Source organism: Ochotona curzoniae, unplaced genomic scaffold (assembly GCF_017591425.1).
Source record: "Ochotona curzoniae isolate NIBS_2020 unplaced genomic scaffold, NIBS_Ocur_1.0 contig_4501, whole genome shotgun sequence".
NCBI lineage: Eukaryota > Metazoa > Chordata > Mammalia > Lagomorpha > Ochotonidae > Ochotona > Ochotona curzoniae.
In genome coordinates, this window is record NW_024466307.1 from 1626731 (window position 1) to 1653165 (window position 26435).

At 49.9% G+C, this 26435-nt stretch overlaps 1 protein-coding gene across 1 annotated transcript in view; it reads left to right on the plus strand.

The window, feature by feature from the left end:
• Positions 1 to 2090: 2090 nt before the first annotated feature.
• JMY (junction mediating and regulatory protein, p53 cofactor) overlaps positions 2091 to 26435 on the plus strand; it is a 40597-nt gene continuing 16252 nt past the window's right edge. The window contains exons 1-3 of the mRNA XM_040985856.1: positions 2091 to 2893; positions 23083 to 23256; positions 25602 to 25752. Coding sequence (XP_040841790.1) covers positions 2198 to 2893; positions 23083 to 23256; positions 25602 to 25752 — 1021 coding nt within the window. The 5' untranslated portion in view covers positions 2091 to 2197. The remainder of the gene's footprint in view (positions 2894 to 23082; positions 23257 to 25601; positions 25753 to 26435) is intronic.

The window sequence follows — 26435 nt, forward strand, 5'->3', positions numbered from 1 at the left end:
AATGCCAGAATCCCACATGGATGCTGATTTTAGTCGCAGCTGCTCCTTTTCCAATCCAGTTCCCCTAATAATGCATCTTGGAAAGAGCAGGTAACCCAAGCGCTTCAGATACTGCCATGCATCCGAGTGACTCAGGTGGAATTCCAGGGTGCTGGTTTCAGATTGTCCCAGCTCCAGTCATTGTGGCCATTTGGGGAGTGAACCAGCCAATTGGAGGCATCTCTCTCTGCCTTTGTCTTTCAATAAAGAAGTCCTTCAAAACAAAACCAGCCAAGGCTGTGCATGGCCCTTAGGCCCTCCTAGGTTTTGGAGACCACATGGCACAGCTGAAGAGACAGTCCAGGCTGCTCATCAGGTGCCTAGAAGGCTGCCAGCTCAGAGTGGGGCGCAAAGACTCGTGGTCCTGTCTGCAGGCCCACAGCCCTCCTGCTTGCCACCAGCTGCCAGTGAGCCTAACCTATGCAGGCTCTTCAGACAGCTGTGTCTTTTTATAGCTAAGATAACAATTCCCAGGAGGAAATAAAGCACATTTGTTTTCAATTTTTTGAAAAGTTTTTTTTTTTGAAATTTTAAAGGCAGTTACAGATGAAGGAGACAAAGAATTGTTTTGTTCGCTGATTCGCCCCTGAAATGACACAGCGGCCAGAGCTGGAAGCCAGTTTATTCTGAGTCTCCCACATGGTACAGGGGTCCAAGCACTTGGCCCTCCTTTGCTGCTTTCCCAGGTGCACTAGCAGGGAACTGGATGGCAAGTCAGGACAAACTGGTACTCAAATCTGACGTGGGGGCCACTGGTAGAGAATTAGCCTAGAACGCCACAGAATCAGCTCCAAGACATGTTACTTCTGATAAAAGACAGCAGCTGGAGGCCTGGGCTGAAAAGGCCTGTAGAATCACTGACGGATTTTCTCAGCCCTGTTGTGCCACCATTTTATATCTGTGTACAAATATCACAAGGCCAATGTACATAACAACATCCCCTGTAAACCCGTTCTTTGCACCTGTGTGCTGTATTGAATGAGGACAGCTAGCAATCTGCAGCCATTTATGGAAAGGACTTCCTCGGTGGAGAGAATCGCTCCATGCCCGCTCTGGTTGGCCTAGGGGTAGCTCCCATCAGCACCAGCCTCTTCTCCCTGTCTTCCCCTCTCGTACCGCCTGGGAGGCAGCAGCTGGACACTCAAGGGCCTGCACTGAGCTGAGCTCCCAGCTGCGGGGGGTGACAGGGGTTGGAGAAATAAAACTACTGGATGGGACGTCCATCTCTGTCTCTGCCTCTCAAACACATTTTTAAACATTAAAAACAATTAAAGGTACATGTCCGGCTGACTGACAGGGCTGGACCTCTGTATTCAGGGGCTGGAACAGGCTACGGAAGCCAGCATAGTTGGCTTTGACGGGTGGATCAAAGTGAAAGAACGCATATACACAAAAAAGGCGGCGTAGTTGACGTGCCGAGGGGCCCGGAGCTGGAAACGTCTCGGTGCCTGCGCCCCCGTTTCTCCCTCCGGGGAGTCTGGAGGTCACCTGTGCGGCAGGTGTGCACAGGCTCCAAGAATGGCCAGCGCGCTCACCGGGAGCGTCCCAAAGCCTGCGGCTGGCGGGCAGGGGGCGTGGCCTTGCTGCGGGGCGTGGTCTAGGCGGCGGGGGCGTGACGGTGCGGCGGGAGGGCAGACCGCCGGCAGGGGCGTGGCCTAGGCGCGGGGGCGTGGCGGCGCGGTGGGAGGGCCGACCGCCGGCGGGGGCGTGGCCGACCGCCGGCGGGCGGGACGCGCGCCGCCGCCGCTGCCACGTCACTAGCGTGCGGCACGTGCCCGTGTTTACGCCCCTCGTGGAGCCGCCGACGTCAGCAGCCGGACGGCAACACTGAGGCGATGCTGAGGCGCCGAGTTTAGTAGACGCGGGGCTCCGTGAGGCGGTCGGCGCGGGCCGCGGCCGCGGGAGGGCGACGAGGCCGACGAGGGAGAGCGGCGGCCGGCGGCGACGAGGCCGGGCGGCGGGCTCCGGGACCCTCGCGGCCACACACCGGGCGCCTCGGCGCGGCCTCGGGGGGCAGGCGGCGGCCGCCCGTGGCCATGTGAGCCACCTGCTCCGGGCAGAGGACGCGCCACAAAGGAGCCCGGCGGGGCGCGCTAAGATGGCTGCGTGAGCGGGCGCGGCGTCGCCACCGAGGCTGCCCGCGGGCCCCGCCGCCGCCATGGCCTTCGCGCTCGAGGAGACGCTCGAGTCGGACTGGGTGGCCGTGCGGCCTCACGTGTTCGACGAGCGCGAGAAGCACAAGTTCGTGTTCATCGTGGCCTGGAACGAGGTGGAGGGCAAGTTCGCCATCACCTGCCACAACCGCACGGCGCAGCGCCAGAGGAGCGGCTCCCGGGAGCCGGCGGCCGACGCGGCCCGCGGGCAGGGCGGCGCGGCGGGCAGGCCCGAGGCCTCGTCGCCCGGGCCCGGCTCCCCGGCCCGCGCCGGTCCCGCCAGGGCCGCGGCCGCCCCGGGGCGCGCGCCGGAGGACCCCGAGACGCGGGACGAGGCGGCCGACGGCTGCAGCTGGGCCGGCCTCTTCTCCTTCCAGGACCTGCGCGCCGTGCACCAGCAGCTGTGCGCCGTCAACTCGCAGCTCGAGCCGTGCCTGCCGCTGTTCCCCGAGGAGCCCTCGGGCATGTGGAGCGTGCTGTTCGGGGGCGCCCCGGAGATGAGCGAGCAGGAGGTGGACGCGCTGTGCTACCAGCTGCAGGTCTACCTGGGCCACGGCCTGGACACGTGCGGCTGGAAGATCCTGTCGCAGGTGCTGTTCACCGAGAGCGACGACCCCGAGGAGTACTACGAGAGCCTGAGCGAGCTGCGCCAGAAGGGCTACGAGGAGGTGCTGCAGCGCGCGCGGAAGCGCATCCAGGAGGTCCGAGGGGGCGCGGCTGCCCGAGGGGTCCCCGCTGCTGGAGGGGGGCGGGCGGCGCCAGGGTGGGCCAGGGTCGGCCAGGGGCTCCCCGTGCGCGGGCAGTGCCCAGGGGGCGGCCCCTGCCTGCTGGAGGCCGGGCACTGCGGCCCCTGCCCTGCGGGAGCTGCCCTCCAAGGCCCGTGCGTCGTCCTGTGGCCGTGGCCCTGCCGCCCTCCTGTCCCCAGCGCCCTGGAAGCGGTGCTGCTGCCCTCGCTCCTCGGGGTTGTAGGCCTGGCTGGGACACTGAATGCGGGGGGCGGGGGGCAAAAACTAGCTAGCGAAAAGTAGTTTTCTAGAACTTAGAGCATCTGTCCTTTTGTAAGACTATTTCAAGATTCTCCTTGCCATTGCCTCTTTAGATGCATTGGGAAGCACCTCAAAGTGAATGAAATAGGTTGTAAGTCACTGAATAGTGGTGTGAGTTCGTTTCTAATCTGACTTGATTGGTATTTGAAAAAGCTGCCAAGGAGCAGAGTAAGATTGCTTCCTGATTTCTGTGGGAGGATTGCCTTTAGGTGTGAGTGATGGGTGACCGTGCTCTTAGAAGCCTGGCACTGCCTTGGGTTTGGCAGTCCGTGGGGAAGTCCTGGCCTGTTTGTGTCCTGTTGATTAGGAACGCCACCCAATTCAGAGTTCTCAGTTCTCAAGTTGTCTTGGTTTGTGCTAGCATTTTTTAAATCTGTTTTTTAAAGATTGATATTTTTCTATTGGAAAGTTAGATTTACAGAGAAAAGGAGAGACAGATTTCCCATCCACTAGTTCAGCCCCCAAACAGCCCAATGGCCGGTGCCGCGGAGATGCGAAGCCGAACTTCCGAGTCTCCCATGCGGCTGCAGGGTCCCAAGCTTTGGGCCGACCTTGACTGCTTTCCCAGGCCACAAGCAGGGAGCTGGATGGGAAGTGGGGGCAGCTGGGACACGAACTGGTGCCCATATGGTACGCCAGCAGATGCAAGGCCAGTGTTTCGGCACTAAGCTACTGCGCCAGGTCCACATTTCTTTTTTAATTGGAAAGGCAGATTTTTTAAAAGAATGATTTGTTTGTTTTTATTACAAAGTCAAATATACAGAGAGGAGGAGAGACAGAGGAAGATCTTCCATCTGCTGAATCACTTCCCAAGTGACCGCAACAGCCAGAGCTGCGCTGAACTGAAGCCAGTAGCTCTTCTGGGTCTCCCACGCGGGTGCAGGATCCCAAGGCTTTGGGCTGTCCTGGACTGCTTTCCCGGGCCACAGGCAGGGAGCTGGATGGGAAGCAGGGCTGCTGGGAAAGGCAGATTTGACAGAAAAGCATCTTCCATCTGCTGGTTCACTCTCCAAATGTCCACAGTGGCTGTAGCTGAGCCGATCAGGAGCCAGGAGCTTCCTTCTCATCTCCCATGGCTGCTTTGCCCAGGCCGGAAGCAGGAATCTGCATCAGCTGGGACGCGAGACGGTGTCCTATGGGATGCCAGCGCTTGAAGGGGAGGAATAGCTAGTTGAGCCATTGTAAGGGGCCCATTATGGCATTCCGTTTATCTGTTTGAAAGGCAGAAGGCAGATTGTCCACGCACTGGTTTACGACTGAGAGGGCGATAGGCAGGAGCTGGTGTCACCCAGGTCTCCAGGTGAGTGGCAGGGTTCCCAGCACTTAGGCCACATCCGTTGTTCTCCCAGGCCTGTGAACAGGGAGCTGTGAAAGAGGAGTGGGGCAGCTTGCCATGCTGTGCCACACTCTGGTCACCTCGAAGGCTCTGCTGTGAGTCAGCTGCCTCCAGCTTAGGGCGCCTTGGTGGGGCTTAGCTCCCGAGCATGCTGGGCTGCAGTACGGGATCGCCAACAAGTTGTGCTGTCTCTGTCCTGTGAAATGCCTGAGATTAAGCCTTAGCTGTTCTGCTAATGGTTTTTCTTAACAGTTCACGCATTTGGTTAACTGGAAATGATAATTTGTGGGGATTTACAATCAATGCAGTGAGTTTTTTTAGATGACAGAACTGTAAGATTGTGTACCACAAATTAAGCATACATTTCATGTGGATTGTATATTCGTGAAAATGTGAATTTCCTAGTGGGTGAGTCCTGGACTTTTCAATGGTTTAAATATATGTGATCCTTACAGGGATGCAGGAGCCACCAGGGCCTCTTGGGATGGTTTCTGCAGTATCACCACTGGCTGGTCAGAGCAGTCCTGTTAAGTGTGTGTGTGTACACACACAGACCTGATACAGCAGAGAGAGAGTGTGTGTGTGTGTGTGTGTGTGTGTGTGTGTGTGTGCGCTATGCGCATTGGGGTAGTAGCTGGTTGGTTAGACCAGAGTCCTGTTAACAGTGTGTGTGTGTTGGGGTGGGGTGGCCCATATTGGAGCTCATCTTTGATCTGGATTTTGTAAAACATGATTTCTGTGGAAGAGCGGGTACCTAGGGAACCTTAGTTGCAGCGGAAGGATTGATTAAAGTACAAAAATCAGTGTTCATGTTGGGATTTATTTTGTTTATAGAAATGGACCCAGTGCTCTGTCTGCCCAGTTGATCTCCTGTTTTATGAGCTGCGTGTATAGTGCATGGTGGGAATCCTGCCTTCTGCTCAGAAAGAGCTGGGTTGAGGTGGACTTAGCGCTGCTTGTGACCTCATTCCCACCAGGCAGTGGAAGTGCTGGCAGGAGTCTTAGCTTTGGAAATGTGAATAGCTGCTGGCCCAAAGAGGGGAGGCTGCTAGGAGGAGCCTTCTTGTTCATGGGCTAAAGTGTTCTCCAGGCTTCCACTCCAGACTTGAAGATCCACTGTGTCCTCTCCGGGCTGTGGGTCTGGTCAGGGCTAAGCTGTTTAGGAGCCCCCAGACTCAGATTGGGTCTGCGCTGGTGCCAGGCCTGCCAGACCTCATCACTGGTTACTGGTTGGTTCCTTTTTTTCTCTAGATTGACTTAAAAATTGTTTTTAGATACAGTTTAGTTGACACCAGGGTCTCCTTTTTCCCTCCCCTCCCTCCTCCCTTCCAGTCGTACAATAGGTTTCTTGGGTGAATTTTCACACGTTCATTATGCTGCCACGGGGTGTCTCATCAGTGTAGGAATTTGTCAGTCATTGTGTTGCTACTCCATCCTTGTAGTACATGGATAAGGACTGCTCTGCTTCCACCTTTGAACATAGTAATTTCCACTGCATTTCCATGATGTAGCTAGCCCCTTGAGTACAGTTCACCACAGGGAGAAGTAAAAGGGAGAAAAAGGGTGGTGAACCTTCATGCACCGTGGGGTTGGTGAACAAATGACACAGGTGTCGGTGTGGCGCTAGGGTGATGACAGAGTGTCCAGCATCTTCGCGTAGGAATAAATGTCAGCGCATGTCCCAAGGCACTAATGAAGGTGCAGTGAGGACTAGATCCTTGGTACTTATGGGCAGTAGCAACAACAGTGATAGAAGGGTCAGTAACAATCTCAGATGAGTATAAACAATTAGTCTCTTATGAATGATTGATGAATTATGTCACAAGATCTTAATTATGAAAGGTACAAGTAACTAGAAAGTGAATTAAGGTAAAGTTCACATGTGAGGTCCTTAGATTTGACATCATATTATCTTAGAAAAAATATATGATATTTAGATTTACTCTTTATGTTTGAAAGGTAGAGTTAGAAGGGGAGAGACAGGGAAACAGATCGTCTGTCCCTAGGTTCACTCCTCAGATGACCACACAGATGCAGCTGGGCGAGGCTGAGGCCAGGAACCTGGAGTCCATCCCATCATCCCCACTGAATCTTCATGGGACCGTGGGCTGCCCTCCCAGGTACATGGGCAGGAAGCTGGATCAGAAGCAGAGCAGCTGGGACTCCATTCAGTGCTCATTGGATGTTGGCATCGCAGGTGGTGCCTGTACTCTGAGGGCTGCAGCGTTGGCCCCTGCCTGTTTGCTTCTTGTTTAAAGGCTTATGTTTGTTCTCTGTTCTCTGGACATGTTGGAAGGATGTCAGACTCCACTGCTGAGGATGGAGAGGGCGTTATTTTAAAATTCCATCCGCTCAGTAATGTGACTTTGAAAGTGAAGTGACTCAGTTTATTTCAGATTAATTCTGGCCAGCCGGAGGGTTGGGCTGGCTGCGTGTTGTGTTTGAGAGGAGAGAGGTTGCCTAGGGATGGAAGGACAGGTTTATGCTGAGAGTGTCCAGGCGTGGTTTGCCTTTGTGTCCTAAAATGGCTCAGAAGAAGCAGTTCTGACTTCCAAGGGTATTTAACAGAGGAGGGGCAAGGAGCTGTAAGAACATAGTTCACTTACCATCCCTTTTCCCTGCTGTGAATTTTGGCAGACTGAGATGGGCGGTAGAGACTGGGTTGGACTGTTGGAAAGGAGACTGGGGTCCACCTTTGTCGGGCTGGGAAGCTGTGGCCATAGCTGGGTGTAAGGGATTAGGAAAGGCTGGTTCAGGAAGGCCTCCCCAGCTGTAGAAGGAAAGAGGTAATGTCTGAGTGGCAGCTGTAGCCTTGTGGGTTAACTTGGTGCTGACTCTGCTCACGTTATTTCCCTAAATAATGCAGACTGCTAAGTGGATTTTGTGGAATTCTTATTGCGATGAAAACTTTGAAAGCCTTTGAAATAATAGTTTTGATACTAACCTTTTTTCAATCCTGGGTCCAAATAAATTATACTTTTCTTTTTTGTAAGATTTCTTTGAAAGAGTTAGAGGAAGGGAGAGAGAGATGTCTTCAGCCTGTTGGTTCACTGACCAGATGGCCCTAATGACCAGTACTGGGCCAGGCCCAAGCCAGAAGCCAGGAGCTTCATCTGGGTCTCCCAAGTGGGTTTAGGCACTGAGTCAACTAGACCATCTCGCTTCTTGTTCAGGAGTGTTGGCAAGGAACTGGGTCTGAAGCTGAATAGCCAGGACTGAAACCCATGCCTTATGGGATGGGATGCTGGGGTTGGTGGTAGCTTAACCCAGTACTTGGCTGTGGCAGACCCTCCCTTTTCTTTTAACATCACTGACAGAAAAGAGATAAGCAAGGAAAAGAATGCATGCTTCCAGGCAGGTGCTTCAGTGAAGAAATGGCAGGTTGTCTTCCCAATCATTCCTTGTGGCAGTGGTCTCTGCTGCTGCCCCTTGAACACCCCTGCACCCCCAGGTCTGCTGCACAGTTTTGGAAGACTTTCCTGATGTGGTTACAGAGGTATCTGTGTTTTGGAAGGGAGCTGGTGGGTGGCAGAATTGTTGTCTGAATTCACCTTCTTCACATATAGCTTCTTCCAATCTGGTACTGCCCTCCATTGCCGTTTCTGTTTTTTAAGATTATTTATCAGTTTAACAGGCAATTTTCAGAGGGAGGAGGTTTCACTCCCCACGAGTGTTGTACCCCTATGTGGTTCCAACAGCAGGAGCTGGAGCAGGCGGAAGCCAGGAGCCCAAGCACTTGGACTGTCCTCTGCAACTTTCCCAGGCACATTAAGAGGGAGCTGGTTAAGAAGCTGAGCAGCTACCCGATATGGAATGCTAGCCTTGTAGGCAGCAGCTTAACCAGCTGTGTTGCAATACTGACCCCGTGCCTTCTATGTTATTACTTACTATATTTGAAATGCTGCTTTTTTGGTTTTTTGTTTTGTTAAGATTTTTCTATTTTTGCTTGAAAGAGTTACAAAGAGGTAAACAGTAGGAGGGAGGGAGGACTCTTCCATCTTCAAAGGGTCACAATGGCCAGAGTTGGGCTGATCCTGAGCCAGGAGCTTCTTTCGGGCCTCCTGTGTGGGTGCAGGGCCCGAGAGCTTGCGCCATCCTCTGTTGCTTTCCCAAGCCATTAACACGGAGCTGGATGGAAAGTGAAACAGCAGGGACCAAACTGGTGTCCATATAGGATGCCAGCACCACAGGCAGGTGCTTAGCTTGCTATGCCATAGGGCCGGCCCTCACAAAGACCACTTGGTTCGATCATTCGTGGGCCATACATAGGGAATTGCTATCGGCAGGGGCAATATTTTGATGGGTGAGTGTGTGTCTAATTTTGAAGTTTCATATGGCTCTTCCATTAGTGGGCCACCATGTGTTCCCTCTGTCTGCCCCAGTGTGGCTAGGAAGGTCAGGGCAATGGGCGCCAGAAGCTATATGCTGGCTGTTGGTGCAGTTTGGAGGAGTGTGGTATGTTGGGTACTGGTAGAACCAAGAAGCGTGTCACAGCGTGTGTGTGTGTGTGTATATGTGTGTGTTACTGAAGGTAACACAGAGAAGGTAGGAGTTATTTTGCAGAAACTTAGGGAATTTTGTGAGTTTTCTTAAATTGACTGTCCCTTCAATTTCATTTATTTATTTATTTATTCATTTTTATAAACCTTTTTAAAAAGATTTATTTTTATTACAAAGTCAGATGTACAGACAGAGAGGAGGAGAGACAGAGAGGAAGATCTTCCATCCTATGATTCACGCCCCAAGTGAGCGCAATGGCCCGTGCTCCTCCAAAGCCAGGAGCCAGGAACTTCCAGGTCTTCTACACGGGTGCAGAATTCCAAAGCTTTGGGTCGTCCTCAACTGCTTTCTCAGGCCACAAGCAGGGAGCTGGATGGGAAGTGGAGCTGCCTGGATTAGAACTGGCGCCCATATGGGATCCTGGCACGTTCAAGGCGAGGACTTTGGCCACTAGGCCACGCCGCCGGGCCCAGATATTACTGATTTTATACGACAGTGAACGAAAGGGCCGATCTAGTGGTTCACTCGTTAAAGGCCTACAAGAGTCGTTGCTGCTTCCAGTCTGCGTTCATAGGAAGCTGCAGTCGGGAGCCGGAGCTTGGAGTCCCACTCGGGCATTCCAGTGAGGGCTGGTCCAAAAGCCTATCAGGAGGTGAGGTGAATTTGCCTCTTCTGTGTTTAAAAGAACGATTCAGTCCCAGCTTGTTGGACCCACATGCCTGTGACACTGTTGGAGCTTGCCCATCCTTGCGGTCACTGATTGCATGGTGAGTGTCTGCACTGGACAGGACTGCACTAGTGACAATTGGTGGGCAGCTGTACAGTTCCTGTCAACACCTGTTTGGAGCAGAGCGTACGGTGATGCCAAAGGAGGCTGTGTGAGCTGTGCCTCCATATTTGGTGCACAGAGCTCGGAGTCTGAAAGCACAGGCCTTTGCTATGCAGACTTGTTTATAACTTAGTCCAACAATGATTGCAGTAGACATTTATTTAAAGTAATACATCTACAGACCAAATAATTCTTCAGTTGTATTTCAGGTTTAACCAGCTTGGTAGAAATACAGGAGGACAGCTGTAGCTACCGATTTCACCTGTATGATTATTTCATCCATTCTCTCTCCTCTTCCCTGGATAACCTCTTAGAGATAGCGGTTTCAGGTAGCATTTATCCTCATTTAGTCCTGTGCCCCTTGGGCAGGATCTGTCGGGGCCACTGCCCTCCTCCTATAAAACATGCTGGCATGATGACTCTGAGGAAGCCCCCTGACAGCTTTCACGTCCTCATTTCCTGTTAGCCACCCAGCTGCAGTACCTATGGTGCAACTGGAGGCCTGCTCGCCATGTTGAGCCCAGGGCTGACTTGTTTGTAACGTAGCTGCCGGAAGAACCGGTGTATACTGATGTTCAAATATGGTATGATGTGTTTATGTTTTGAGGCGGCCAAGAGTGGACTTACTTAGATGGTGTAAGGAGTTTTTGCAGATATTTTTCTTGAAGAAAGCACTAACTTGTTTTCTCTTACTAACATTTCCTGATTCTCCACGTGTGTAGTAAGATTAGGTGTATCTTATACCGATGCCTCCCGTACTGATCTCAGCTTTTTCTCTCATTTAAAATAAGTAGTCCAAAAACTCTGAATTTATTGTTGCTTTTCTGTCCCCTCATAAGTGAATTAAATAAGAAAATTACTTTCCTTACATGCTTAATTGTTCTCCCGAGGCCAGAACGTCTGAAGGGAGGCTAGTTCCAGCATTAACTTCTTGCTGTATTTTAGTTTGTAAATGTTACCTGTTTTTTATATCAGCTGAGTGAATTTAATGTTATGGCCGCTGCTATAGGAAAATGAAAAGGTTGTGGCAAAAATAGGGTTTGCAAGGAGAGGATTGAGGCATTTGGGGTGCTAAGATGGTACTGAAGATGCCCACGTGGACTCCGTGCAGCTGTGGCATCCTGTTGGTGCTAGCCTTTGGGGCAGGGTCTTTAGGACACAAGCCCTGCCCATGGGTGAAGGAGCCTGGCCTGAGCTCCTGTGTCAGCCCCAGGTTAGCCTTGGCCCTGAGCATTGAATGAGTGAGCCTGCAGGTATTTGTGTCTCTCATGCAGTAATTTTAAAGAGATTAGGAGTGGAAGGAATGGATTGGCTTAATGGTGGCAATATTTAAGCCTGGAAGTAAGGTGGGATGGGATGCATTTGTTATTAAGAGGGAGTGATGTCCCCAGCTCACTGAACTGTGACCACAGAGTTGCTTTTGGCCACCTGGAGGACCTGGAGTGGGCTATTAGCAGGACTTACGGGACACACAAATTGGAGTGACACTGTTATTATTGGTGGAAATGATTAGTTTTGTTAAAAATTTAGTGTGGTGTTAGTGGTGGAGCTATCATCTATCTGCTGGTTTACTCCTGGTCCCTGCAGTGGCTGGGGCAGAGACCAGGATTGGTCTGTTGCCCCTCTGAGCTATATTGGCAGGAAGCTGGGATTAAATGCCTGCTCAGAAACAGGTGTTGCCCATTAGAAATAATGATCATATTTGTGTGTCTAAAGATGGGAACCTGGAAAGAATGGAATTATGACATTTGTACTTTGCACCATTCTTCGGTTAGTTGTCCAGTTGCTGCTCTTTCCATGAACTGTCACTTTGAGTCTCCCTGGATGTAAGATTGGTGCTAGAATGGCATGAGCAAAGGCCATCTGGAGTAGTGGCTGAGGGCCTGAGCAAGCTGTGGGGGCACATCTGTGAGCCTCTGCCAGTCTGAAGCCAGGAGCCCAGATTCTCTTCCGGGTCTCCCATGCAGGTGCAGGGTCCCAAGGCTTTGGGTCAAGGACAGCTCAACCAACCCTGATAAGATCGGTTGGCCGTCCTCGACTGCATTCCCAGGCCACAGTCAGGGAGCTGGATGGGAAGTGGGGCCTCTGGGACATGAACCAGTGCCCATATGGGATCTCAGCGCATGCAAGGTGAGGTCTTTAGCTGCTAGGCTATCACTCCAGGTCCAAGGCCAGTGTATTTAAGACTGATAATCTTAAAGACATAATAGTCTTTGCTTCATGTCTTGTAAGTGGATCAGTGGAGCAAAATAATGATCTCAGATTTGACAGCAGATGTGCCTGGCAGGCCCGAGCCCTGTGTGCCCTGCTGTGTGTAGTTGAAGGCCTGCTGTCGTGGTGGGGCTGCGCTATCTCCCAAGGCTTCTGCAGCCCGGGTAGTCGGGTTGTTCTCGCCAGATCGGCTTGGATTCCCTTTTCATTCTCTAAGGGAATCTCCAATTTAGCGACCTCTGCAATTTAGCTGCTGCTTCCATGGTTTAAATTCAGGACATCATGCTGTACTAAAACTTCCTTAATCCTACATAACCCAGTTTTCCTTAAAGTTTCTTCCTAGTCATACTTTGCACATTTTTGTAACATTTATGCGTACTTCTAACTTCATAGATTGCTGATGTCCGAAGCTCAGCTTTCCTTTCCCTGGACTTTTGTTAGTTTTCAGCTAACAAAACAGGAAATTAAACTAATTGGTTTTTTTTTTTATTAGAAAGGCAGATATACAGAGAGGAGAGACAGAGAGGAAGATCTTCCATCCGATGATTCACTCCCCAAGTGAGCGCAACGGTCAATGCTATGCCGATCCGAAGCCAGGAGCCTCTTCCGGGTCTCCCACGCGGGTGCAGGGTTCCAAAGCTTTGGGCCGTCCTCGGCTGCTTTCCCGGGCCACAGGCAGGGAGCTGGAAGGGAAGCGGGGCTGCCGGAATAGAACTGGTGCCCATATGGGATCCCGGGCGTGCAAGGCGAGGACCTTAACCACTTGCGCCACCGCGCTGGGCCCTGGAAATTAAACTAATTGTAACAGCCAAGTGATTAGTCTTTCACCTGTCTTTTATCATGAGTTACAGAAAATTATCTAGACGAGTAAATTGCATCTTTTGAAATGAAGTTGTTAAGATGCATCTTCTTTAAGATCGGAAGAATGTGACACTTAATCGCCCAGACAGATGAATAAGTTAGCAGCGTCAGGTGAGATGCCAGTGGCCTCTGCTGGTGCGTTGGCTTAGTTGCACATAGCCTGGTAAAACACTGGTATACTTGAGGACAAAAGCAGGTGGGCATGCTTCGTGTTTGCGTAGGCTGCCTCGTTGTCTCCTGGGCGACACATATCACTAGGTTGTCCTGGTGAGTTAGTGTCTCAAGTGTAGCATTTCCTCTCGCCTGGAAGAGGAGCTCCAGGAAGCTGAGTGTCTGAGGGCTAGGCCATTCCTTTGTGACCTTCGAGGACCTGCAAATGACATGAGAACTTGGAGAGCTCTTGCTACCGTTTTTTCTCCTTCTTTCAACACTTTGGGTATTCCTGAAATTTGGGTGCCATTTTCCGGTGAACTGAAAGGATTTCAGAGTTAGCTTGCAAGGAGAGACAGGTCTCAGATTGCAGCATTGGTTCTGATCCTAGCGGCTGTCTTCCGATCCAGCTTCCTGCTCATGTGCGTGGGAAGGGAGCGGCTGACGTCCAGCTGCCTGGGCCTTTGCCATCCATATGGAGGACGCATGTCATCCTGACTTCAGCCTGGTCCAGTTGGGGGTGTTGTGGACGTTTGCGGAGTAAGCTTGTGGATGCAAGATCCCTTGCTTGCTGTACCTTTCAAATAAATAGTATTTTAAACTGTGAAAGAATAGTTTGTGATCCATTATAAAGAAGCATCTTGCTTTGCTGTTTCCTGTTTAGTTTTTTTTTTTTTTAATCCCACCTTTCTTTAATGGGTGTGCTATGGGAGGCAGGCTCCAGCCTAGAGGCAGTAAGCGCCATGGTCTGAGCTGTCTGAATGGAAGTTGACCACTCCAGTGGCCACTATTATTTTGTTGGCTATCCTTTTTTCCCTTGTAGGGTAAAATAGCAGGCTCACAGATGAAGAGCAGAGAGCATCTTCTGACTTTGATTTTTCTGTTTCTCTGTGTGAGCCGGAACACTTTCGGGGTGGATTAGGGAGGAGAGGAGCAGGAGTGGAGTGTGAAGGCTTACATGTATGTACTTGTAGGGTGATCACTCAGCCAAACATAGACAGGTACAGCTGCTCCGCCTCCTCCCAGTGCTTTCGGGATCCCTTTTTTTGGAGGCAAATGCTCCTAAGTTTCTTAACTTTGTGACACGGACAAAAGTCTATACATATAACTTTCAAATGGGGACCTGGCACGGTAAACTAGTGGCTAGGGCCCTTGCCTTGCATGTGCTGGGATCCCATGTGGGCACGGGTTTGTGTTTTGGCTGCTCTGCTTCCCAACCAGCTCTCTGCTTGTGGCCTGGGAAAGCAATAGAGGACAGCCCAAAGCCTTGGGACCTTGGCTTGGCTCAGCTCTGGCCATTGCAGCCACTTGGGGATGGACCAGTGGATGGAGGATCTTTCTGTGTATTTTTTTTTTTTTTTTAAAAAGGTTTGAGAGAGAGAGATGAAGAAAGATCTTCCATTTGCTTTTTTATTCCCTAAATGGGCTGCAATGGCCAGAGCTGGACTGTTCTGAATCCAGGAGGCTGGAGCTTCTTCTCAGGCTCCCACGTTAGTACAGAGTCCCAAGGTCCTTGACTGTCTTCCACTGCTTTGCCAGGCCACAGCAGGGAGCTGGGATCCCAGCACTGCAAGGCAGAGGATTAGCCATTGAGTTATTGGGTAGGCCCCAAAATTGTTTATCTTGTATATCTTAGTTTTTTTTTTTATTAATAGGTTCTTTTTTAAACAACTGCTTCATACTCAATGAATTTTTAAATTTTTCAATGTTAGATATGCAGAGAGGAGGAGAGACAGAGAAGAAGATCTTCGTCCGATGATTCACTCCCCCAAGCGGCCACAACGGCTGGAGCTGAGCCAATCCAAAGCCATGAGTCAGGAGCTCTTCTGGGTTTCCCATGCGGGTACAGGGTCATCCTCGACTGCTTTCCCAGGCCACAAACAGGGAGCTGGATGGGAAATGGGGCTGCCGAGATATGAACAGGTACCCATAATTGGTCCTGGTGCACACAAGATGAGGGCTTTAGCTGCTAGGCTACCACACTGGGCCCAAGTTGCTAATCCTATGTTATTGTTTCTGTTGGAGCTTGCAGCCTTGCATATGGCAGTTGGTCTTCCAGTCCTGCCATTCTGCTTGCCTGAATGATACCTTTGCAGTCTTCAGAGAACGAGGTTTCTTTAATTTGGAAAGCAGCTCCCGACAGGCTAATCCTTCATGAACTAGAGAAGTCTTAGAAAACCAAGGCTCTCTGGCTTCCCTTTGGCTGCAGCCTCAAGCAGGATCTAATGGGGCCTGGCCTGTGTTCTGTTTGCTAGCTCTCCACCCTCACAGAAAGCCTGTGTCGGCCTGTATTGATTGGTCAGGTGCTGCTCTTGGCCTGTTGACAGCATGGCTTATCTCATGATTCCTGAGCGCTGCGCTAGCCCTGCGTACCTGAGCACATCACGCTGGCTTGTTCTCACATACTGTAGGGTTTGACTCGCTCGTGTTTTTGGAAGGGTCATGGACGTTGGTGTGTAGTTTGTTTGTAATGTCTTTGCTGCCTGATAGGCATGATGAGAAGCTAGGAAGAGTTCTGGTCGGAAGTTCCCGTAGCATCCTGTGAACCAGGAGGGCTGATTCTGCTCCTGGTGGAAGCTCAGTGTGTTGACCAGCTGTGGCCTGTTCTGCTAGATTGCAGTCTTTTAAGGATTTCATTGGTTTTTTTTTTTTTTTAAGATTTATTTATTGGAAAGTCAGATATACAGAAAGGAGGAGGAGAGACAGAGAGGAAGATCTTCCATCCGATGATTCACTCCCCAAGTGAGCGCAACGGCCGATGCTATGCCGATCCAAAGCCAGGAGCCTCTTCTGGGTCTCCCACGTGGGTGCAGGGTCCCAAGGCTTTGGGCCGTCCTCGGCTGCTTTCCCAGGCCACAAGCAGGGAGCTGGAAGGGAAGTGGAGCTGCCGGGATTAAAACCGGCGCCCATTTGGGATTCCGGCACGTTCAAGGTGAGGCCTTTAGCTGCTAGGCCATGCTGTCGGGCCCCATTTTTCTTTATCATTGCAAAAAGTTTATCAGTTCTTTTGGTTTATAATTCTTGCAGAGTTCCTGATTAAAATTTTTCTTACTTATCTGATTTGTCTATCTTTTCAATTGGATACATATTATTTTTGATAAGTTTTACATGTTTGATTAGGGTCAAGGCCTTGAGGAAAGTGGGTGAGACCACTGTTTTGACATTCTCTTTTTTTCTTTCCTGTATGAAGGGGGAGGGGAAACAAGGGGAAAAGCCACCCCCAGCCTCCCAACCATCCCAGGGTCCCCAGTGTGGGGCCTGCGCCGAGGGTCCTGCTCAGGTGGTTTTGATAGTTCAACAGTTCTGTATCGCTGCCAATCTTGCCACTCCAATCATGATGAAATCTCTCCAGACTCCAGTTGATTTGTCCCTTAATTTTTTACTATTTCCTCTGCTTTGAGTTTTTTTTAGAAGATTTACTTGAAAGGCAGATAGGAAGAGACTAAGATCTTCCATCCACTGGTTCACTCCCCATATGGCTGCAATGGCTTGAGCTGATCTGAAGCCAGGAGCTCCTTCTGGGTCTCACCTGTGGGTGCAGGGTCCCAAAGACTTCAGTGATCCTCCACTGCTTTCCCATGACACAGCCAGGACATGAGCTGGTGCCCATATGGGATGCTGGTGTCGCAGGCAGAGGGTTGCCGAACTATATCATAATGCTGGCCCTTTACTTTGACTTTCAGAATTGTACTTTGTATGTAAGAGACAGGCCTAGAGCTCCCATCTGTTGGTTTAACCCATAATGGCTGAAACACTGATGTTGGACCAGGAGCTCAGTTCAGATGGCTCTCCCTGTTAGGCGGCAGGAATTCAACCACAAGAGCCATGGCTGACTGTTTTCTCAGGGCCATCGCAGCAGGAAGATGAGTCAGGAACCGCCCTGGTCCCTGGTGTGGGAAGCAGGTGCACTGGGCAGCAACTTGCCTGCTAGACCACAGGCCACTCCTGTGTGGGTTCCGTTTAGTCTTACCCTAGATTCCTAAAAGTGAATATAGCTTATTGATTTTAGATCCTCTGGTTCAGTAATATATTCTGTGATATAAGTTTTTCCCAATCACTGCTTTATACATTCCTGAAAATTTTCAAAGTTTTTATTTCCATTTTTGTTTGGTTTAAAATGTTTTTCTGTGACCCTCATGTTAAGAAGTGTTGCTGTTGAGGCTTGTGCAACAGTGCCCTGTGAAACTGGCATGCTGGATGTTCTAATTGTTTTTTTTCTTTTATTTCTTTTTTTTCCTTATTAACGATTCATTTATTTTCATTGGGAAAGCAGATATACAGAGAGGAGGAGAGGCAGAGAGGAAGATACTCCCTTGATGATTGACTCCCCAAGCAGCCGCAACAGCTGGAGCTGAGCTGATCCAAAGCCAGGAGTCGGGAGCCTTTTCCGGGTCTCCCACGCAGGTGCAGGGTCCCAAGGCTCTGGGCTGTCCTCTGCTGCTTTCCTGAAACACAAGCAGGGAGCTGGATGGGAAGTGGAGCTGCTGGGACAGGAATCAGGATTAGCCAGTGTGCTGGCCCCTTTGTTCATCAGCTTCCACCTCAGCTGTGCTGATGCCCCTGTGTAACTTGTAATGTCTCTCTTTATCCGTGGTAGCTTTTCTTGTATTGAAGTTTGCTTTGTGTGAAATTAATAGAGCAGGTGCTGCTTTGTTGTTGAGTGTGCGCATCTGTTTATTTTTCAGTACAGTAAAAATGAGCGTGATTAGTGTTTCATTATTGGATATTTGACTTAAGGTCATCAGCATGTACTTTGCTCCAGTGGGTCACTTTAAAGGCCCTCAGCAGCCTGCAGGTGTCATCCCTGTGTCTGCCCCTTGCCTGGCTACAGCAGAAGCTTTGTGTCCCTTGGACCATGCTTTATTCAGGAATGTGGCTGCCTTTCACCCGTTCTTTCTTTCCTTTTTCTAATGATTTATTTGAATGGCAGAGTGAGCAAAACAGTGGAGGAGAGAGGAGAGAGTGAATGGGATGCTGGCTTTGTATTTCGTGACACAGCACCAGCCGCATTCGGACTCTCTAGTAATTAGCCTTTTGTGATGTTTTTTCTTTGTTTAAAAAAGATTGATTTTGCCTTACATGTCGATTTAGAGCAAGAAAGAGAGCAGTCATCCATCAACTGGTTCATTTCCCAAATGATGACAATGGGCAAAACCAGGAGTCTAGGGCTTCTTCCTGGTCTCCCATGTGGGTTCAGGGTCCCAAGGATTTGGACTATCTTTCACTGCTTTCTTGGGCACATTAGCAGGGAGCTGGAGTAGAAGTGCAACAGCTGGGACTTGAACCAGCACCCATACAGAGAGACAGTACTGCAGACAGAGGCTTAAGCAATTGTATCACCACCAGTCCCATAATATTCAGGCTTTTTAAGTATGTTGAACTTAAAAAGTTCAGATATTTCAGATCCTTCCACATTGCTATAGTTCTGCTTTAGTCAGAACATATATACTCTGTGCTAAAATTTTGTTTGAGTCTGACTTGTTTTCAGGGCTAACAGATTTGTTGGGGACTGTGTGATGTTTGAGAGACAGAGCGCTTCCATCTGCTGGCTCGTATCCCAAATGGCTGCAGTGGCAAAGCCTGGGAGGAGCTTCCTCCAGGTCTCCCACAAGCGTTAGCAGGGAGCTGGGGAGCAGCAGAAGAGTGGAGCACAGAGCAGCACTGCTGTGGGGTGCTGGCCTCGCCTGGCGGCTGAAGGCTTTGCCTGTTGTGCTCCAGCTGGGAGCCTGTGACCAGCCTGTGCTCAAATTAAGGGTGTTGAGTCAAGTTACATTTAATGTAATTCCTTGTTTCTTTTAAAATGATTTGTTGTTTCTATGAAAGGCAGAGCAAGGGGAGGGGAGAGAAAGCTAGAGGGAGAGTTAGAGCCTCTCCTGTTGGTGCTGGGCCACAGACACTTGGCCATCGTCCGCAGGGGCTGTAGCAGAGGTGGAGTGGCTGCGGTGTAGACTGATGCCTGAATGGGATGCCAGCATTGCAGGTGGTGGCTCTATCCTGCAGGCCACATTGCTGGCTCCTGTAGTATTTTTAGAATTCCACTGCAATCTGCTATGTTTATAGCTATACTTCCACGTATTCTTCTAGTGGTTTCCATGGGGATATACCCTTCCTAGGGTGAATAATGTCCCCCTTCACGTTAAGTGTGGGAGCCTGTGTGTGCCATGTGGTGGGTTCCTCTCCACCCCGTCCGTTCTAGCTGTTCAGTGTGTTAGAGTCACATTATATGCTACACATGTACACACACACACACGTTATATGCTCATGTGTTCTGTTCTGAAACGGTCTGCTCATTTGTCACATACGGTGTTCTATCTGAATTCTTAGGCATTTGAAGTCAGCATCCCTGTGTGCCTCTTACATGTTACTTTTCTTTGGCTCTTTTCAGATGTAAATTTTCGGTATTTGGACTTTTTTCTGAAATATCCTTATGCACCATTAACTGTTGCTGGAACCTGATTAAATATAATCTTTAAAATATTTTCCAGTTGGGCCCGACAGCATGGCCTAGCAGCTAAAGGCCTCACCTTGAACGCGCTGGGATCCCATATGGGCGCCGGTTCTAATCCTGGCAGTTCCACTTCCCATCCAGCTCCCTGCTTGTGGCCTGGGAAAGCAGTCGAGGACGGCCCAAAGCCTTGGGACCCTGTGCCCGCCTGTGTGGGAAACCGGGAGGAAGCTTGTGGCTCCTGGCTTTGGATCGGCATAGCATCGGCCGTTGCGCTCACTTGGGGAGTGAATCATCGGATGGAAGATCTTCCTCTCTGTCTCTCCTCCTCCTCTCTGTATACCTGACTTTCCAATAAATAAATAAATCTTTAAAAAAAGTATTTTCCAATTATTAGGATTCTGTTCATTAATTTTTTTAAAAAGTCTGTTTCACCTGCCCCCCCTACACACAGATTTTTTTTACTCTTCAAAGATTTATTATTTTTATCACAAAGTCAGATATGCAGAGAGGAAGATCTTCTGTCCAATGAATCACGGGGTCTCCCACACGGGTGCAGGGTCCCAAGGCTCTGGACTGTCCTCGACTGTTTTCCCAGGCCACAAGCAGGGAGCTGCCTGGATTAGAACAGGTGTCTATATAGGATCCCGGCGCATTCAAGGCAAGGACTTTAACCATTATGCTATCGCGCCGGACCCTCCATTTCCTTTTAAATAAGATTGCTTACTTGCATTATTGTGCTCTATTCCAGTCAAGTGAAATGCAATCCAGTATTGGACTTCTCAGTATCAGGGTGCATTTATTTATTTTTTAAAAAGATTTATTTACTTATTGGAAAGTCAGATCAGATTTACAGAGGGAAGGAGAAACAAAGATCTTGCATCTGCTGGTTCACTCCCCAAATGATGGGAGCTGAGCTGATCTGAAACCAGGAGCCAGGGGCTTCTTCTGAGTCTCCTCCCTGGGTGCAGGGTCCCAAGGCTCTGGGCCGTCCTCGACTGCTTTCCCAGGCCACAAGCAGGGAGCTGGATGGGAAGTGGGACTGCCGGGACACAGACTGGTGCCCACATGGCTGTTCCGTTGTGTGCTGTGTGCTCTTTATGTCCCTTGGCAGTGGTAGCGCTGCTCTTCCATCCTTGCTGACTCTGAGTCTCTGTCATCTTGGGTTTTTTTCTTCCATGTATTGTGTTTTGAACAGTTCTGTGTCCTTCCTTCTTTTTAGATCTGCTAATTTTAAATCATATCCTGATGTTGTCAGCGAGACATTGTAGCATGTCTGGATTGTTGCCTTCCTCCAGGGTGCTTTTTTTTTTTTTTTTTAAGCAGACAGTTAAATTGATGGGATTCGAGCTGCAAACTCCGCCTCCCTTGTGGAAGGCTGTAACTGCAGTGTACACTAAATTCATTAAGTGTTGTCTAGGGTGTGACTGCGAATATTCTGTGACGAGCCAGAAATTTCAAGATTTGGACTACTTTTCTCTCACACTTTTTCCAGTGTCTTGCTTGTGTCATGAACTCCATATTCTGAATCTGAGAAAATGGAATAGATTTTTAAAAATTTGTATTTAATTATTGAAAAGAGATCTCTTCCCTGTGCTGCAAGTGGTTGTGCCAGTACTGTGGGCTTCTTTACTTTCTTTTTTAAAGGTTTATTTATTTGAATGTTGGAGTTACACAGAGAGGGAGAGACACAGAAGTTTCTTACTGCTCGTTTACTTCCCATGTTGCTGCAAGGGCCAGGGCAGAGCCAGATGGAGCCTGGGGCCTGCAGTTTCTTCTGGTGTCCCCACAGGCCTAAGCACTGGGCTGGCCTCTGCTTTTTCTTAGGCCATTAGCAGTGAGGTGGATTGGAAGTGGTAAGCCTTGGTTCTGCCCAGCGTGCGCTCAGCCCACGCATGAACCAGTGGGAGCTGCGGCCTAGTTGGAGCTACGTATAATGTGAACTGGATTTTTTTTTTAACAAACCAAAACCCATCTATTGCCTACAGGAGACATCTCACCAACAAAGATTAGCAGAAACTGTAATACGGATTTTGATATTTTTATAAGTTTAACCTCTTCAGATAGATCATACAATAGCATCATTTTCTTCAAGAAGGCTCTTGATTTTCTTCAGTGACACATTATTTAGCATGTTATTTAACTTCATGCATTGTTAATTTCTTTTTTCTTCCTGTGTTTGTTTTGTGTCTTTTCATTTAAGGGGATGTATAATAAATGTAATGAAGACTCACACCATATCTAGTAGCAGGTTATTTAACTTCATGGCATCGTAAATTTCTATTTTTCTTCCTGTTGATTTTGCATTGTGATTTTTCATGTAAGGGGATGTATCGTAACTGTGTAATGGAAATTTGTCATAGCCAGATGTGAGAACACAATGCGGTATGGACTCTCAGTGAAACTTCTGCCATTGTCCATGCCCTTAATGATGGACATGCGACTGTAGTGTAGTAATAATATAGGGGAACTTTGGGGGGAGGAGGGAATTAGAGGGGGTGTAGGAAATCCCAGAGCCTATGGAACTGTATCATAAAATGATAATAATAATCATAATAATAATAAGGCTATGAAAAAAAAAAGGAAGCGGTAGGCTTGGGCTCGGTGGTTAAGGGCCTTACCTTGCACGTGCCGGGATCCCATATGGTCGTTGGTTCTAGTCCTGGTGGCCCCACTTCCCATCCAGCTCCCTGCTTGTGGCCTGGGAAAGCAGTTGAGGACGGCCCAAAGCCTTGGGACCCTGCACTCGTATGTGAGAGACCTGGAAGGGCTCCTGGCTCCTGGTTTCAGATTGGCATAGCTCTGGCCGTTGTGGTCACTTGGGGAGTGGACCATTGGACGGAAGACTTCCTCTCTTCCTCTGTGTATATCTAACTTCGCAGTAAAAATAAATAAATACATCTTTTTTAAAAAGTGGTAGGCTGGGGCCCGGCGCGGTGGCGCAAGTGGTTAAGGTCCTCGCCTTGCACGTCCGGGATCCCATATGGGCACCAGTTCTATCCCGGCAGCCCACTTCCCTTCCAGCTCCCTGCCTGTGGCCTGGGAAAGCAGCAGAGGACGGCCCAAAGCTTTGGGACCCTGCACCCGCGTGGGAGACCCAGAAGAGGCTCCTGGCTTCGGATCGGCATAGCAGCGGCCGTTGTGCTCACGTGGGGAGTGAATCATCGGACGGAAGATCTTCCTCTCTGTCTCTCCTCTCTGTATATCTGCCTTTCCAATAAAAATAAATCTTTAAAAATAATAATAATAAAAATAAAAAGTGGTAGGCTGGGCCAGGGTAAAGCCAGAACCTGGAACTCCTTCTGGTCTCTGTACTAGCAGGGACTCCTGTACTTGGTCCCTCTGGCTGTGCCCTCGCAGGTGCTTGATTAGGGAGCTGGATTGCAAGTGGAGCAGCGACGTTAAGAAAAGCAGCTTTTTTAGTTCCCTCTTGCATTTGTGTTGCATGATTCCGCAGTCCCTAAACAGGAACCATCAGACTCGCTAATAGGTTGTTGTGATTGATTCTGCAGCTCTTGGATAAGCACAAGAATACAGAGAGCATGGTGGAGCTCCTGGACCTGTATCAGCGGGAGGATGAGGCGTACAGCAGCCTGGCCGAAGCCACGACGGAACTCTACCAGTACCTGCTGCAGCCATTCCGAGACATGAGAGAACTCGCCATGCTGCGAAGGCAGCAGATCAAGGTACCCTGTGCTGTGCCCTGAGCCCAGCTCTCTGTGTGTCCTGATCACACACACAGCCACACACCCTCACACTGCATAGCTGTGTGTAGATACCTGGTTTCTGTCGAGCCCTAGTGCATCTTCAAAGCTAATTCCGTGTAATGTATTGTGACCCAGCAGTTGTGACCTGGGCGGTCCTCACCTTCCTGCTTCCTGCAAGGACCCTCGCCTACCTCCGCCTGCCTTGTCATGTTTTGAATAGTGTTTAGTTGTACTATTTCTGCATCACGAGGTTTGTCTTGAAAGGCACAGTAATGTAATGGTAGAGCTTTAAAAGGCACAAGCAGCTGTTAAGGTTGGATTTTATAGCTGATCTCAGATTATGACAGTGTTGCTAAATCAGCGGGTCAAGATGGCAAATGTCTCCTTTTCCCTTGATTCACCAGTCAGGATACAGAGCAGCAAAGTGCCAAAGTGGTATGCCTCCTTTGTGTTGTCACTCAATATTGTGATAGACCTAGCACTTGAATTGCTGCAGTACTGTGCAGCTGTCCTGGCCAGCGTGGCCTGCAGTGCAGCTCGGCTCTCCAGGGTCTGCGCCCTGGAGAAGGAAGGCAGCACGTAGAGGGCTCTCTGTCTTCTGGCGCAGTCCTAGTGGCCTCAGTGAGTAGGTTGGGGGGAACTGAAGCCGGGAGAGAATGGCTCACTTGGGTGGTAGGACCCAAATACTCGGGCCCCTCTCCCCTGCTTCTCCAATTCTGGAGGCAAGTAGCTGACATGGCAGTGCAGTGGCCAGGATTCCAGGCGGTGGCTTTAGTCTCTCTGTCACAGCAGTGGCCCCACTGGCTCTCCTAGTATGATTTCAGCCATGAGTATGGTTCTGGAGTCTTCTGCCCGCTATGAATGCTGCTGTCTCCATGGTGGTCTGCAGGACGGCCCTGCTCAGGCCCACCTCGTCTGCAGCTGTTTATAGCCCGCCTATCACTCTCCTGCACGGCCTCCCTCCCGTGGGCAGGGCACGCCTACATGCCCACCTCCACCGCTGCCTTGGCCTGCTGACCTTTTTCTGTTCTGTTCCATCCCCTCCTGTTCTCAGAAGAGTGTTCACCTTCCTTGGTGACAAAATGTAGGGAATCTGGCTGCTTGCATCAGGGGAAAATGGAGTGTTCCCCGAGGAGCTTGGAGAAGGCGGGAAGGGTGCACTGCTCTGTGTGAGCTGAGTGACACGCATGCTCCTGGTCCACAGAGACACCACAGGCCTTGATGTGCCGTGTGGCACCGTGTCCGATGCCGGACCTAGGGTCAGCACGGTTCCTAGGGGAAAGGGGTCTGAGCTCTGCTTACAGGGGCCTGTGGTCCCCTCCGCCCTCAGGGCAGAGTTAGCCTCAAGGTGGGTGTCAGCTGTCCATCACCTTTGGAGCATCAGGCTTGGCACATGGAGAACCAAATCCTGGTTCTCCTGCCCGGCACTCACTGCTGCTGTGGTGTTTGCTCTCTGGGGCACTCTGCGCAGTGCACTGTTGCTTTAAGATAACACCAGGGTGGGCCTGGTGCAATGGCTCAGTGGCTAAATCCTCACCTGGAAGCACTGGGATCCCATATGGGTACTGGTTCTAGTCCCAGCTGCCCCACTTCCCATCCAGCTCCCTGACTGTGGCCTGGGAAAGCAGTCGGACGGCCCAAAGCCTTGGGAGCCTGCACCCGCCTGGGAGAGCTCTTGGCTCCTGGCTTTGGATCAGCTCAGTTTCAGCCATTGGAACAGATCTGTCTCCTCTTTTTAAATGATATGCCTTTCCAATATAAGTAAATAAAGCAAGGCAGGAAGGCAAGCAAGCACCAAGGTCAGCTTCTGTGGACTATGGGATTAAATTCAGATGACTTAATCTTGGATTCAAATCTGTTTGGCAGTGGCTTGTTTAGTGAAATGGCTTTTGTGATTTGTACGAGCTAGTATCATTCCTACTAACTGTTGAGTGAGTTGGCATTCCTTTTCTCTGTGCTGGAGCAGGAGGTATACCCCGGCCCATGGTTGGGATTGCCGAATTGCACATTACATCCACGATAAAAGTATACCTGTGCAGTGTTTGAAATGCACTTTTATACTAATCTGCATTGTTTTAGCATTTCCCTGATGTCACACCAATAATTTGTAACCTGGTTCTCGCAAGGAAGTCATGACCACAGCCGGCCAACATCATGGGGTTCTCCTTTGCTCAGATACAAAATGAGGAAAGGATGCAGTTGTCTGTTTCAGATACTCTGTAAACCAGTACATTCTCCTAGGCGGAAATGACAAAAATTCAGGAAATGTTTGATTAGTGAAGAAAAGAAGTGAAGTTCTCCTTTCTCCCTTGCTCTCTCTAAAGATCTCCATGGAGAATGATTATCTGGGACCTCGAAGGATTGAAAGTCTTCGGAAAGAAGATGCGGATTGGCAGCGGAAAGCACAGATGGCCGTGCTGTCTATCCAGGACCTCACTGTCAAGTACTTCGAAATCACCGCTAAAGCACAGAAAGGTAGGCTCCTCGGGCAGCTGGCCTTGTCAGGACATTTGAGGGGAAAATGTGTGGCCAGGTATTGTTGAAAAACAAAATTAAATGCATGGCAGTCAGAGCCATCCCGGTGCCCGTGGTGACAGCCTGTGCCACGGAGTGAGCGGCAGAACTTCTGTGGAAAATGAAGTGAAGCAGCTGTTTTCTTAGAGTTAGCAGAGTGCTTTGACACCATCAGTAAAAACTGTGAAAGATAAAGTATTAATGAGCCTAAACCATAAAGGACAATCTATTAAGGGCTTTTGTTTGTTTCCAGAGACAGAGAGAGGGACAGAGGTTGTGTCTGCTGATTGACTCCCCAGGGGCTCTTAGAGCTGGGCAAGGCCCAAGCCAGGAGCCTTAACTCCATCCAGGGAGTGGCAGGGGCCCAAGCACTTAGTCCACACCTGCTGCTTTCCTCAGACCCAGCAGCAGATGGGACTCAAACTGGTGCTCTGATGTGGGATGCTAGCTTGATAGCCAGTAGCCTAACATGGCATGCCACGTTGCCGGCTCCTGTGCAGTGGGATTGGTCAGTGTGTATGCACTGGTGTTGGAAAGAATGAAATTGATAGTATTGGCAAAGTGTTTGTAAATGACATAACAAAGGACTTGTAATGAGTTACAGTGAGAGTGTTTAGCATAGTAAACGCAGTAATATGCGAAGA